Source organism: Maniola hyperantus, chromosome 7 (genome assembly GCF_902806685.2).
Source record: "Maniola hyperantus chromosome 7, iAphHyp1.2, whole genome shotgun sequence".
NCBI lineage: Eukaryota > Metazoa > Arthropoda > Insecta > Lepidoptera > Nymphalidae > Maniola > Maniola hyperantus.
In genome coordinates this window covers 9,475,630-9,492,289 of record NC_048542.1, presented here as the reverse complement: position 1 = coordinate 9,492,289, position 16,660 = coordinate 9,475,630, and the positions used below count along the sequence as shown (strand labels likewise).

At 35.7% G+C, this 16,660-nt stretch overlaps 1 protein-coding gene across 1 annotated transcript; it reads left to right on the top strand.

Moving 5' to 3' along the window:
• The first annotated feature begins 14,659 nt into the window (after positions 1–14,659).
• LOC117983717 (uncharacterized) lies at positions 14,660–15,456 on the top strand. The gene is given in 4 exon segments (XM_034970329.1): positions 14,660–14,753; positions 14,756–14,823; positions 14,825–15,050; positions 15,053–15,456. Coding segments are annotated over 4 exon segments (792 nt in total).
• Positions 15,457–16,660: the final 1,204 nt, after the last annotated feature.

The window sequence follows — 16,660 nt, the reverse complement described above, 5'->3', positions numbered from 1 at the left end:
TTTTGTATACAACATGATTTACACCCGTATTCACAAACGTTACTATGAAGTCACATAGTGCGCTTGTACGCACAGAGTACACAAACCAATTTTTTTAATTTTTTTATTCAGATACAAGTTAGCCCTTGACTGCAATCTCACCTGGTGGTAAGTGGTCTAAGATGGAAGCGGGCTAACCTGGAAGGGGTATGGCAGTTTTTATTTAGCCCATGCCCCTTTAGTTTCTACACGGCATCGTACCGGAACGCTAGATCACTGGGCGGCACGGCTTTGTCGGTAGGGTGTTAACTAGCCACGGCCGACGCCTTCCGCCAGACCAAACCAGAAATTGAGAAATTACAAACCCCTGCCAGGAATCGAACCCGGGACATCCCTAATAAGACCACAGTGCTTACCACTGCTCCAGGGAGGTTATCCTAAACTAGCGACTCGCCCCGGCTTCGCACGGAGAGCTTATTACAAAGTTCGTAGAATCTCTAATTTTTAAAAATAAAATATAACCTATGTCACTCTGGGATAATGTTGGTGAAAGAATTTTCAAAATCGGTTCTGTAGTTCCAGAGATTACACTCTACAAAAAACTTACAAACTTTACCTCTTTATAATATTAGGTATAGATTTTATTGATTGTTCCAGACTCATTCCACTTGTGTTTTTCCTTAATTGTACCTATTTGGCGTCTTTTGTCCAAATTTCCTTTGATCTTTACTTTCAATAATGTTTAATGAAATTGTGGTGTTGCATTGTATGTCCAATAAAATTTTCCAATCAACCTCTCCATACCTTACTTTTTCACGATTTCTTCCCTCCCTCTTCAATACCGTTTTAATGAAATTTTCGTGTTTCCATTGTCCCCTTGCTTCTTGTTAACATCAATTGAATTTTTTATTCGGTCTTATACAGTATTGTATATAGTATGGCTATTTATAAATGACTAGATGCCTGCGACTTCATCCATGTGGCTTTAGATTTTATAAATATCATGAGAACTCTTTGATTTTCTAGGATAAAATGTGTCAATCTTCAAAAAATCATGTTGATTCGTTGCTCCGTTGTGACGTGATTGAAGGACGAACCAACAAACAAATACACTTTCGCATTTATAATATGAGTATTCATGAGTTAGAAACAGACTAACCAAAATTTTATAAACATAGGTACAACTTACTTCACTGGGCTTAGAAACATAACTTTTTTGCACGTAGGTTCTTAACATAAATTTCTCTTCGGAGCTCTACCAACACTGCGCCTTCCGGTGCGTGGTCGCGATTACAGCACCTTGGGACACCAATCTAACGTCTATCGGTTTTTTTTGAATATATCGGTTTTTTGAACATGTACACAGTTATCGCAATAAAATTTATTCTATTCGATTCTATTCTAAACTATGTGCCCTGCCCATTACCTACCACATATACCATACATAGATTAAGAAAGGGTAATTAACAAAAAAACACTAAAATCAGCTATCTTGAAAAGCAACAGTAGTTTACTTCTCTCAAGAGATCACTCAAGATAAAAGCCAGGGAATCTAACGCTGATGTTTGTTCAACACGCACTTTTAGTGTACGAGTATTTGTGAAATAAACTTGCGACCCATTCTCGGTCTGCGAGGGTGGATAATAGATCACAAATAACCAAAATGCACACAATTTGAAACGAATGTCTCGTAGATTCGAGATCGGCGAGATTTAGGTAAGTAATTACATTATTTTGCACCAATTTTCCAAAACCCTCAAGTAAGCAGGTTTCCTCGTGATGTTTTCCTACACCGCTGACCCGAGTGGTATAATTAACTGTTTAAAATGCACATAACTCCGAAAAGTTTGTGGAGCATGCCCGAAATCGAACCCCGGACCCTCCAAATAGGAGGCTGAACCACTAGGCTATCAACACTTATTGTAAAAATGAGGTAAAGATATAATAGAAACTAAAGCGGAAAAGTTTAGCACCTAATCAGTCTCTGTAAAAAAAATACAAAGGTACAATCACTTTATACTTCCAAAGTTTGTTTTTGCAAAGTTTTATCGTCTTGAAAACAATTACTACAGAACGCAACTTTTACATTAAGGAGCTTATTTTCCTTTGCATATAATATTAACCAGCTTATATTATTTTCCCTAACATTTCTCTCCCTTTTGTTTCTAAACAGGACATTTTTGTCTAAAATGGCATTGAAATTTCGAAACTTGGGAATGTTGAGTGACGTGCGGAAATATGATATTATTTTATGGCAAAATGGCTGATTTCTCTTACCCTTATCAGCTTATCTTTATACAGGCTGTTATAAGCAACCAACCTGCGAGTTCATATTGTAGAATTTAGATGAATTAAAAATGAAGGAATTAAGAAACTATCATCGTAAAACAAAAAAAAAAGTAGCTAACATCTAAATATGCATGCAATCATACACTCCCAGTTACACACACACACACATACACACACGCTCACACACACACACACACATAAGCACACACTCACACACGCATACACGCACACACACAATCATACACACACTGTTGTAATTTTATTTTATTACAAGCTGATGCCCGCGACTTCGTCCGCGTGGATGTAGGTTTTCAAAAGCCCATGGGAACTCTTATTTTCCGGGAAATTTTATAGAGATTTAGAGATATATTAGATTTTAAAAGAAGGCAGGTCATGCCTGTCGTAGAGGTGATGGCCGTTGGGGCCAGAAAGTCCTTGAGTGGAGACCGCGTAGGTAGGCAAGCATAGTGTGGGACGCCCTCCAGCACGATGGACCGACGATGAAGAGGCTGGCGGGAAGTGGCTGGATGAGGAAGGCTGAAGACCGGGTGTGGTGGCGCTCTTTAGGGAAGGCAGTCCAGCAGTGGACGTCCGCAGGCTGATGATGATGTAAAAAATCACGTTGATCCGTTGCATCCCTCACACGTCCCTATCCGTCTTCTCCACTCTTGTCTCGCTGGCGAATACAGCGTACAGTATATAATATATATATATATATATATATATATATATTTTATTATTACTATTATTATTATTATTTACGCTGTTGATTACTTTCAAATAAACAAAATAAAATAAAATAAAATGAATCAATTAATGAGGCAATTAGGTACTTTATGAAATAAAAACGGTTTTATTTAACTCTTTTTTAAGTAGTTAGATACATTTTTACAAATAATATTTATGTAAAAGGAAAAGCTGACTGACTGACAAACTGATCCATCAACGCACAGCTCAAAGTACTTGACGGACCGGGCTGTAATTTGGCATGCTGATAGCTATTTTGATGTAGACATCCGCTAAGAAAGAATTTTTGAAAATTCAAGCCCTAAAGGGGTAAAATAAGGGTTTTAAATTTGTGAAGGCCACGTGGATGTAGTCCACGTGGATGAAGTCGTAAACATAAACTAGTTACAGTGTAAATGTATGCTTCGCCAACTGATTTTTTGTACTTCTTTCTTCAGTGACAATATAAAGAACTGAGTCGTAAGTAGAAAGATAATATGGTTTCCTGCTTTTGCTGATTTTCCTGTAAAAAAGATGGCATAGAAAATGAATACTGGACATTACATACGGTGGCTGTATTATAGACAGGAAAAAATACTTATATTATGGTGACTAATAATATCTAATGGATAATAAGTTATACAAGTACCTACCTACCCTACTAAGTAGCTGCTTAAAATCCCTTTTTTTATACACAAGAAATGCCTGACGCATAGGTACCCCTCCGTCAGGGGAAACGGAGGAGTTATGTGGGGCTTGCACCCACTAAAACCTGTGTTCTCCCTCATCAGACTATAGTGGTTGTGCGGGTTACTTAAAATCCCTTACCATAATAATTAAATACTCTCGGCAACCTTAAAACCTACCTTTCTCTTGCTCTTCTAACATGGCCTTCGATTTTTTTTTTAATATTTATTATATTACTATGCAACAAACCAACGTAATAACCTATATATATTATGTGCTTGCATGTTTAACCAAAGCAAAGGAAATTAAAAGCAACCATATTTATATTTTACAGTCCAGTCGCGTCTGGAACAACGCCAAGCTATGCACAATTTATTTGGGATCGTTTTTCACCGCAATCTGATTTACTTTTTTGGTTAAAAAAAACAGCTTCCTTTTATCCGACAATGGGTTAGACTAAAATAATACCGCTCATCTTCATATAATATAAAAATGAATCACTAAATGTGTTGCTCATCGCAAATCTCGAGAACAGCTGAACCAATTTCGCTAATTCTTTTTTATAATATTCCTTGAAGTACGAGGATGGTTCTTACGGAGAGAAAAATTTAAAAAATTTGAATCGACTGTTAGGCGGAATGAAGTTCGCCAGGGCAGCAAGTATAATAAAATTATATGAGCGCTATTATTTTAATGTAGTTTACATGCATTAAATTTATTATAATGCATGTAAACTACATTGATGCTTATCCCAATACATAATTAATTTCATTAGGGAAATTAGGAATCGTCCAATGGGGATGTTCCTTCCGACCTATAGGAATAAGAAATACGCAGAGAAAGAGAGAAAGGTCCATACTATTTAGGTACTATGATATTATAGACTATTAATTTATATAATATTATAAATACGAAAGCGTGTCTGTCTGTTTGCCTGCTAGCTTTTCGTGTCCCATCCCTTGAACCAATTTTGATGAAATTTGGTACAAAAATAGCTTGCATCCCAGGGACGGACATAGGCTACTTTTTACCCCGGAAAATCAATGTTCCCACGGGTCTTCTAAAAAATCTAAAACCACGTTTCTGAAACAAAATTTAAATTTGTTTCAGAAAATGTTTTTAAATTAATTCAAGTAAAAATATTTGATACGCAAAAATATCAACAAACTTTTAATTCCAAATTTTTGCCTCACGTGTTACAATGAAACTTTAGAAGCAATTTAAGAACAAACAAGCTAATTTCCTCTGAAAAATGTTCTATGTAGTACGCAAAGATTAGATAGCCCTAATTCGAAAACAATAAGGCTTAAATTTGCACGAATATTCGTAGCATCCTCTTGTAGCTAAAACGTGCGTGAACTCGAGCCTCATATTATAGCCACTTGCGCCATTCAGGGTCTCTTTGCAACCTACGATTCGGTAGCGACACGATCATTCTTCAATTATAATACAATACTTATATATTTAAACGGCAGCAAGCTTCATAGTTATATGGAGGAACATGCTAAAGATGTGTAAGTACGGTATCATAAAATATGCACCTATCTACATGGTGTTCACATCGCGTCTTTATCTTCGTCTCTTTTTTAAGCAAAAGTCTATGCAGGTTTTTTTTCAAGGTATTTTCTGTCTTTATTTTCGATACTATTTAATGTGGTCTTTATCTACTACTAGCTGACCCGGCAAACTGCGTACCGCCAAACAGTCGATTCTTTAATTTTTTGAATAATTTAATTTTTTCTCTCCGTAAGAACCATCCTCGTACTTTAATTTGCGAAGAAAGAATTAGCGAAATCGGTTCAGCTGTTCTCGAAATTTGAGCTTAGCAATACATTCAGCGATTCATTTTTATATATATCTGTACTACTGTATATTATTCTTTTTTTTGTTATTTGACAAGCTAGCCTTTGACATCGATCTTACCTCATGATGATGCAATCTAAGATGGAACATTTTATTACGTAAATTGGATTTAATTTTATAAGAAAAAAGGCTATTTAAATCTTTAAATCGTCATCATAATCATCATCCTGAACTGATAAATTAATGTTCTCTGCTGGAAATAGGTCTCTCGTTTGATGGCATCTGCGCTCTGAATCTATGTATATGAATCGCAATCGTTTTATAATGAACCGTGATAATGACGTGATATGTAAAAAGTTTCGCACAATTTATTTGAAACGCGTTTCAGTTTTCGAGATTAGATTAATTGAAAAGTTAACAGGAGTTCCGCGACGCACCCAAAACTGGCGTTCGTAAAATGGGGAACTGACGAGAATCTAACCAGAAATTTAAAGGTACAGGGAATAAATCTCTTGTGTTACAAAGCCACTTAAGGTAGCTCAGTTCGGTGCTTTCTCCATACAAACGTAGGAGGGAAAATACAACAATATTCGATATTGTACGCACAAAACTAAGAATTATGTCGATTTATCTCGTCATTATCTAGGTTTATTGATATATAAAATATTGAAAAAAATATTGATTTAAAAGTTACGAGGCTCAAAAGATTCCTATTTTAACACTAAATTAATGACAACTTTGGGCGTAAATAAATAAGATTAGGGATATGAAATTTCTAAAACAATTTATCATTAGACGTTGTTTATTTATTCATTAGTTGAAATAACTTTACTTTGCAAACATAAATTCAGCAGTTTTTTCTCAAAAATACTTTTCCTAAACCCTTTTCGCGCGCTTGATTTAAGTGAAAATCATCGTGCCTCTCAACTTTCTCATACAATGTCAAGTGAAAAGCAAACATGTTACCTACGTGCGCTGTCAATTTCGGTCCTGCGTCCTGCGTCACCTTAAGGCATGTATTTTATTTGAGTGTGCCTTATTTTTTAAATATTTTAATAGCGAACAATTGAACAGGTGGGTTACTTGATGTTACCATGCTAAACATAATATCATTTGTGTGACTTTAGAGTCCATCTATCCTCTTTGTATTTAATGGACAGGATATGGAGTTACCTATATATATAAACGGGAAAGGTGACTGACTGACTGACTGATCTATCAACGCACAGCTCAACCCACTGGATGGATCGGGCTGAAATTTAAAAAAAAAGATTTTTAAAAATTCAACTCCTGAGGAGGTAAAATAGGGATTCGATATTTGTGTAGACCACGCGAACAAGCTTATTAGTTGCTCTATATTTTAGTTTTTAGTAAATACAGCAAGTCAAGACTGACGCCACAACTTATATGCAGGGAATTAGGGATGATCAATATTATGCAAAACACGAAAACTGTTAGTTATTTACCTGCATTCTTATGAATAAATAATTATTTATCTATTTATTAATAGCCATTGCATCCGCCAAGCTTAATATTAGCACCAAAAATATAAAAATGTTCTAAAACAAGGTATTACTAGGATACACCGAACGATAGTCAACTAAACACGTTAACTGCCGTGGCTGTGGGCTGAACCTGTAGCCCAATTTTTAAAAACCTGAAAAATCCTACATCAAAAATAAAGTACGTATTAAAACCATTGTAATTTTATTAAATCGCAGTGGCAAATACCTTTTTATGACTCACAAGTCACAACCGCCCCGGGCAGTAGCGGACTTAAGGAACTTTTATCCGGGAGTAAAATTAAACAAACTCGGTTACCTACTCTTATCGCAAGAATGTTAAACTTTGTAACTAGAACTTAATAACGATAAGACCAGTCGTTTCGTTTTTAACGATATACTAATCTAACATACATAAATATGTATATAGCTGAGTATCTTTTTATCAGATTTTGCAATTGTAAAGTGGGTATCATTAGATTGGGTTAGGTTAGATTAGAACATAAATATTCATGTATGTTGGACTTTTAAGTTATATTGGGTAATATACCTAACTTAGTTTGAATGTAGCGACAGCTTGATAAGTATATTATACCAATTAGTTATTTCATAACATTGTTTCATTTATTTTTGTGAATCCATGGTTTATTGCCCAACACGGTATTTGAAACATTATCAATTCAGTTATAATGTAGTATGTAGTAAGCTGTGGTAGCCTAGTGGTTAGGACGTCCGCCTTCCAATCGGAGGTCGGGGGTTCGATCCCGGGCACGCACCTCTAACTTTTCGGAGTTATGTGCGTTTTTAAGTAATTAAAATATCACTTGCTTTAATGGTGAAGGAAAACATCGTGAGGAAACCTGCATGCCTGAGAGTTCTCCATAATGTTCTCAAAGGTGTGTGAAGTCTGCCAATCCGCACTTGGCCAGCGTGGTAGACTATGGCCAAAACCCTTCTCACTCTGAGAGGAGACCCGTGCTCTGTAGTGAGCCGGCGATGGGTTGATCATGATGATGATGATGTAGTAGTCTTGAAATAAAATGTTGCAAACTTTTGTATATAATGTGTGCTATAAAATTGTCGCAATTTTTTTTTTTCGAATAATTATTTAAACACTGATCGGTCTCATTAGCACATTTGTATTTTCAAATCACCGTTTTCAGTATTTGAATATCGCCCACAAGTTTTCGCACATTTCAGTATTTCAAAATTCAGTTTTCTTGAAACCTAAAATTTGAATTTATTTTCACTCGTTTATATACATGCCTCTAAGACATTTCTGTAAAGTTGACTCTTAGAAATAAATATATAAACTTTGCAAAATGATTAATAATAGGTGTCAATTTAGCACCGATTGTGACGTTTCAGAATTAAATCATGTCTTATTACAATAATTTTTTAACTTATTATTAATGCTAAGTGCACCGAAAATGTAGGTACCAACCTACCTGAAAATGAATCAAGTGTTTTCCCTCGAATGATTCGTACTTTTCCTTTTGAATAAAAGAAAAGAAAAATCTCACCAACTTTCTACGATTCCCTTTGACGGCTGTCACAGGGACACTATATTATACTTATCCAACTTTGGATTGTAACCCTTAACTTTGGGAAAAATAAATACCAACTTGTTCTACCATTAATAAATAGTGTATAGTAAATAAAGGGAATATTAAGTTTTTTAGGGTTCCGTATCTCAAAAGGAAATAAGGAATCCTTATAGGATCACTTCGTTGTCTGTCTGTCCGTCTGTCGGTCTGTCTATCGTGTCTGTTAAGAAAACCTATAGGGTACTTCCCGTTGACCTAGAATCATGAAACTTGGCAGGTCTTATAGCACAAGTTTAGTAAAGGAAAAAATCTGAAAACCGCGGATTTCTGGTTATATCACACACAAAATATTAAAATGTATTAATGAACAAATAATTAATATTTTCATTTTCAAAGTAAGATAATTATATTAAACTAGCTTCTGCCCGCGGCTTCGCCCGCGTGGCCTACAGGCAACAAATGGCATTTTTTTTTCAGAAACAAACATTATAACATCAGGACGCGCACTGTGAACAGCACCGAATAACACATATAACCTTCCAACCCCCCATTTCACCTGAATACGCGAGTCTGACTCGCACTTAGTCGGTTTTTGTTAATTCTATACTTAGGCCCATCAAAAAAATTATATTGTGAAGAAAAGATAAAAATGGACAGTGAAATACTAATATTCTGAAGGGTTGAAGGGGCAAAGTAGTAATTTTTAGCAGTGAGAGGCCCTTAGAAAGTTTAAGAGGCAAGCAGGAAAGATACAACAAGGAAATAAATATTATATCACTAGCTGATGCCCGCAACTTCGATCGCGTAGATTTAGGTTTTTTAAATCCCGTGAAAACTTTTTGATTTTCCGGGATAAAGAATAGCCTATGTCACTCTTCAGGTCTTTAACTATACCCTTGCAAAAAATCACGTCGACCCGTTGCTCCGTTGCGACGTGATTGAAGGACAAACCAACAAACAAACACACTTTCGCATTTATAATAAGGGTACTGAGGTACTGATCTGATGGGTAGTGATGTAGTAGGCAGATTTCAGTGAGAAAAGTTCAATGAGTACCTCAGTACCCTTATTATAAATACGAAAGTGAGTTTGTTTGTTCGTTTGTTGGTTTGTTGGTTTTTTGGTTTGTCCTTCAATCACGTCGCAACGGTGCAACAGATTGACGTGATTTTTGCATGGGTATAGATAAAGACCTGGAGAGTGACAAAGGCTACTTTTTATCCTGGAAAATCAAAGAGTTCCCGCGGGATTTTTGAAAAACCTAATTCCACGCGAACAAAGTCGCTGGCATCAGCTAGTAGCGGAATATAAGACTTAAGTTTCGCCAATACAGTAGCATAGGTACTTTTACTGACTCATCGTATTCTCAGCCAATTTTATCGAGGCCCAGGAAAATTAATCTTTGGATTTGTTTTGACGGCGAATTTGTCACGTTTTCAGATAAGGCGTTGATTTCACATCTAACGGCTCAGCGTTCTATCTTCCACGTTCATGTTTATTAGAATACTAGCTGATGCCCGTGACTTCATCCGCGTGGATTTACATTTTTCAAAATCCCGTGGGGACTCTTTGATTTTTCGGGATAAAAAGTAGTTCTCAGTAGCCAGCCGGCGATGGGTTGATCATGATGCCATCCCATAAATAACAAAGAATTAGGAAAGCACTTATTTTATTTAAGTTTTATTATTGTTTGTGTATTTGTTTGCTCGTTTATTCTATTACTAGCTTAGGCCCACGACTTCATCCGCGTGGAGTGCACAAATTTCAAACCTCTATTTCACCCCCTAAGGGCTTGGATTTTCAAAAACACTTTCTTAGCTTTTCTACGTCATAATAGCTATCTGCATGTCAAATTTCAGCCCGATTTGTCCAGTGGTTTGAACTGTGGGTTTATAGATCAGTCAGTCTGCCAATCAGTCAGTCAGTCGGCCAGCCAGAATTTCCTTTTATATACCTATAGATTAGTATTATGAACTCGGAACTTAACTATAGTTCACTCTGCTGTGGCTTTGAAACCTTATTGGGCTGTAATTGTTTTTATGTGGCCGATATTGAAACGTTTGGATGTTAGAAGTAAATATTGTGACGCTCACTTTTTGAGATTGTCTCGCAAAAAGAAAAATATTACTATGCGAGCAAATATCATGTATTTGGCAATTTCTTGTTACTTAGGTACCTAATGTAAGCGTTGCTTGTTGTACTTATGTGTGAAAATCTGCTCCGACGGTAAATATTTTAATTGAATCAGTTTTTTTTCGCTTTCTATTTTGTCTAGCTTTCTATTTGGCATCGTACTAACAATATGTTTCAATGCGCTGAACAAAAAATCTGAATTGAATAAATTCAAGTTTTCATCAATAGGTAGGCAAGTACCTACCTAACCAAGGGTTTTTGAATGTTTAGGTTTTTGAAAAACCTAATGACTGTACATTTATGGCGGGTGTCAATAGTCTCTGGTATCACTGGATATCGGGAATTTATAGGGTATGCTATAAATCATAGTTACTTCAGGCCTAAAAACGGACACATAACTATACGAACTTGGTGTAAAGTGTATGTGGGCTTAAGTTTTTTTTAAGGGCAATACGTGCAATTTATAATTTAAAACCGCGCGATTCCCTACGAGAGATATTTAAGGAAATAGGTATTCTTACAGTAGCTTCCCAATATATTTACAATAATATAATTTGGTACGACAAAACAATCACAGTTACAAAAAAAAAACAGTGATATCCATGTTAGGCAAACTAGAAACAAAAATAAGCTAGCCACTCCTGCGCTCCGCCTCTGGAAGGTGGGAAAGTCATTTGTGGGAATGAGTGTAATATTTTATAATAAAATGCCACAAGCAATTTTAGACTTGCCTTTACACAAGTTTAAAAAATGTGTTAAAAGTATGCTCCTAAAAAAAGCATATTATACAGTCGCAGACTATGTAAACGATAAAAAAGCTTGGATTTGACTCGCTCCAGCAATGCACGGGGCTGCAATGGCTTGTATAGTACGGTATAATAACATTGTAAATTGAAAAATTAAAAAGAGCAACCGCCGAGTTTCTTGCTGGTTCTTCTCGGTGGGAATGGCGTTCCGAACCTGTGGTAAATTAAAACTACCTGACTATTCATAAACACTTGTAAAAAGTTTACATGAATAAATTTTTTTTTATTTTTTTTTATTTTTTTTTTATTTTACAAAAAAAACCGACTTCAATACTTAGGCATTGATGTCAGATTTTATTATTTTTTCGTAAAAAACAATTATTTTACAATTTTTAGTGGTCCCATGTATTAAAATATGGTATGCCTGATTAAAAATCTACTGTTTACTAAGCTATTACACTGACCGCGAACAATATGCTCTTATCCGTTGCGGAGTTCCATTATCTATCTTCGAAGATGTTCATCAGATCTTCACCAAATTTATATGGTACCTTGAAAGTATACCCTTTCAAAAAAAAAGAATTTTCAAAATCAGTCCAGGCATCTTCGAGTAATCGAGGAACATACATAAAAAAAGAATCCGATGTGTTGAGAACCCTCCTCCTTTTTGAAGTCAGTTAAAAATCGTACTAATACCACAGTTATATCGATAAGGATCTCGTATAATTAGGTTCTCGTTTCGTATGCTCATCAATTGTCGTACCCATTTCAAGTCTGCGTCAAAGTGTCAGCGAAACAAAAATTAGATTACGAAGCGTTTGAAATAAAACAAAAAGAAATATCGGGATCGAACTGAAAGTAGCTCGGCAAAGCTTCGAAAATGGAGTGCTCCAATTAACCCCATCTCATTGAATCTGTGGACCCGAAACAACTAGGCGATAGGGCAGAAAATACCCCAAACCCTTGTTACCGTCATCCTCTAAATTCAGATAATCCTCGTATTGACACGCGTTGAAGCGTTTAGGATAGATTCTTGGCCGGATTTTTCCACTCCACATCCGTAATGAAAGTAAATGTAGGTAGCACGGACTTGGTATAGCTAGATGCCTAGATGCCTAATGTTCATTACATGCCAAGTTGTAAAACTTACCGTGCCTATTTTTCAATGAAGTCACGCGAGACATTTAATGATAATCATAACGCGCAATCACAAATTTCAATCACCACGTGTCAGAGACCTATCTACTAAATACTTCAACAGGATGAAGGATTGATTTTTCGTAAGAATAGAGGAATTAAGCACTTATTGAGATAGGAATAATTGGATCTTTGGCTCGGGCACACCTGAACGAACGTTTAGCGGTATCTAGCTATTCCAAGTCCATGGTAGTAGGTTGATATATCTTTGGGAAAGTACAGCTACAACGAGTCACCATTATCATCAAAAATAATAGTACCATAGATTAATTTTTAGAATACTTATTCACTAATTATAATAGAAGTCACGTATAATTATCTGCTTCTTCATAATTTACACCCAACCTTGTAATAATTACAGTATCATTCATTATATTAAGTAGGTATATGAATTTTGTTGGTTTTACTCGGCGATGCCCAACTTATATTGATATAAAGAAAAAACTGGTCGAAAGCGTGTGAGGAAGACTCAGTCTTAGTGCGGAAAAGAATCTCGTGAAGTAATAAAAAAAATCTTCCCAGGTTTCTTTTCCGCACTAATATTGAGGCCACACGATGGCTTTCCGATGCGTTGCGGCGCCGCAACTCTGTGGCTTTGAGTACTGGGTGCCACACGGCCACTGCGTTGCCGCACTGTCAGAAAGTATGACGTTGCAACTCACCACGGCTCCCTGCTTCGTCTTGCTAGTCCCAAGTCCATTGCGCGTAACGACTATTGTAAAGTCACGTCTGTCTGTCTGTCAACAAACAGATTTTCACGATAAATCTATGCCTTGCTTGCATCCTGGAGATAGAGAGATACAAAATAAATTAATTTCGGGAAATCAAAACTTTCTCAGAGTATTTTACCCGACTGCGGCGAAGCCCAAAGGAAGGTTATGTGTTTGACCTGTATGTATGTGTGTATGTCCGTTCCTATGTCCGCTTGTTACAACTGAACGGCTCAACCGATTTTGATATATGATAATGATACGTCATTACATTTGTCTTGAGTGTCACTACGAAGCTAAACTAAGTAATTAAAAATTAAAATGGCGGATTTTATGCGCTTTAATGTGCGGACTGAAATTTTTTTTTTTTGCTTTTCAGTTACCAGTTACTATTTATTAGCAGTCGGGGTTTTAGTTTTTTTAATGACATCATTAAAAAAAAAATTAATGTAAGTACGATATACATTGCACCATACAAGATTTTGGTTCATCGATTAAATATAATACTAAAATAATAGTTACATCACTAGCGATAATAATAGAGTTATTAAAAAATTACACAATCACGGCAATAATATTACATCTAATTACACCTACACCTCCAGGTTATTAGGTTCCCAGCACACACGATACTATTAGATTATATTCTTATTTTTTACACTTACTACTTTTATTTAGATAAAAGTATTTTTACATAGACAATCAAAAATGTTGCGGCTATTTCAATAATAATAATCAATACTACATTTATATTTTATTTTGGCAACTTACGAGTAACAGCGATCACGCACTCATCCGATCCGAATCCGTGAAAATACGGATATAAAAATATCGACGTCATATGTCATAAGCTACCATACAAAACAAAATGTAACGTATTTTCACGGTCTCGGATCGGATGAGTGCTTAACCTCTAGGGCGCATGTTACAGGCTGCACGCGTTTTTTACGAGGCACGATCACAGGCACGATAATACGTGCTAAAAATGAAGTTCGAAGAAATCATAACGCTAAATCGTATTATTACGTTTGCCGTCGCAAACAAACGAGTACATCCTATACTTTTAGAACATCCTACAAAAGGCGCTTTCAGCATGCTGTACAAAGACTTATACAAGCATGACGAGAAGCGACGATTCGCACCATGTCACATGTGACGTGCTGCATCTTTTTCCTGAAACTAACTTATTAATACAGAATTAAAGCTTCCCAAAAGTGATCAATTGCCGAACGCCGATGTATTGTGGTGTGCTTCGGACCTTAGTGTTTATTTAAATAAGTACAGAAAAAAAAAACAAATCATTAGTGTTGATATCGTCACCTAAGAAACATTCTTAAAATATGCTAAAACACATTTTGGGCAAACTCGAAGATCCGGAGTTCCCATTACTGAGTCCAAATATAAAAGCCTTGAAGTTTTGGGGATTACTATTGCCAGAGATCTGGTCAAAAAGTGGATGTACATAGGATTTCATATATCAGTGATTGTTTTCACTGCTACAGAATGCGCCCGAAATTTTATTCGTGAAAGACAACATGAAATTACTTCTGACGAATTTGAAAATCACTTTTTTAGCAACAGTCAGTGTAGGTAAAGTTACAAGCTTTCTCTTTTGGCAGAAGCATTGGAAGAGTATTATCAATTACGTTAATGAAGCCGACAAAGTACAAAGACAGACCCGAAATATTGACAAGAAAGCAATCATCGATAAATATACTAAGTACAGTAGGAAATCACGTTCTACTATTGGATTCTTATGTATACAACTGTTGCTATTTTGATCACTCAACCGATGTATAAATACTTCTCCTCCGAAATCTATAGACAAAACGTTAAAAATGGTACCGAAACTTATACTCAAGTCGTAAGTTCTTGGGTTCCATTCAATAAAAACACTATTCCAGGCTACATTCTTGCTTCTCTATATCAAAGCTATGCTGCTATCTATGGAGGTGGATGGATCACATCATTTGACACAAACGCTATAGTTGTTATGGTTTTCTTTAGAGGAGAGTTAGAATGTTTGAGGGTGGATTGTAGTTACATTTTTGGTACGGAAAATGCGCCTATCAGTAATGAAGAAGCCAAAATAAGAATAAAAAAGTGTCACAAAAGACACGTAGAGTTGGTCAAGTAAGTGGATTTCTTTACATTTAAAATTCTTGTAATAAATACATATTTTTAAATATTTAAGAAATGAACATAATCTTACACCGGCGCACTGTGGAAAATCGAGTTCTGTTTCGGATCAAAAAATCCCTCCTTATCTGTTGTACTAAGCTGTCGCGATGTTAGGCGCTTTATTAAACTTACAGATTTACTTTAATGCAAATGCTAATTAATTAACTTTAAAAGTTACGCTCTGAATTTTGCGTCAACTTGACAACTTATGTGAGAAAACTGCGAGAAGTTCCATTGCGTGGGTATAAATTGCAGACATATTTTAATAGAACGTGCACCTCTCTCTCCGCTTTATCGCTAATGTGTATAAACAGTCAAATAAACTTTATCTTAACTAAATTGTCGAACTTTCGCTCACATCTGCACTAATAAATTTAGTCAAAGGAATGTTACGAGCTCTAATATACACTTTCATTAGAGTGCAAGTTAAATTGACTCTTAAATTCGTTCAGGCTTTCGCACTTATATATCTTTAGACTGTAATGGGTAATTAAAACTTTTAAGGCGGGCGTAAACTATAACATTTTTAGGCGCAGTTTTAAAGGTACCTAAATATATCTGATATCTCTTTTTGGAACTTTAACTAGTGCCTAGTAACCAATAAAAACATAAATGATTTTTAAATAAAATCATTGACAATGTGGCTAATTCTGTTATACACAATCTCTAAACTAAACTGAAATGACACATCTAAATCTATTGCCATCCCTTTCTTAATTTTGCTTGCGGAAAAGGATAGCACTAGATTTAGACCTATTAATTTAGTTTAGTTTAGAGTTTGTGTACAAGAGAATCGGCCCCATTGTAGGTATATGATTACAAATAATTATTATAACTGCGTTACTTTGGTAGTAAAACATTTTCGTGAAAATCGCGGTTTTATCCTTAAAATAATTTAATAAATATTTTAGTATATTGAGTAACTAAATATAATTTAAATTGATGTCAGAAAGTATGACGTTGCAACTCACCACGGCTCCCTGCTTCGTCTTGCTAGTCCCAAGTCCATTGCGCGTAACGACTATTGTAAAGTCACGTCTGTCTGTCTGTCAACAAACAGATTTTCACGATAAATCTATGCCTTGCTTGCATCCTGGAGATAGAGAGATACAAAATAAATTAATTTCGGGAAATCAAAACTTTCTCAGAGTATTTTACCC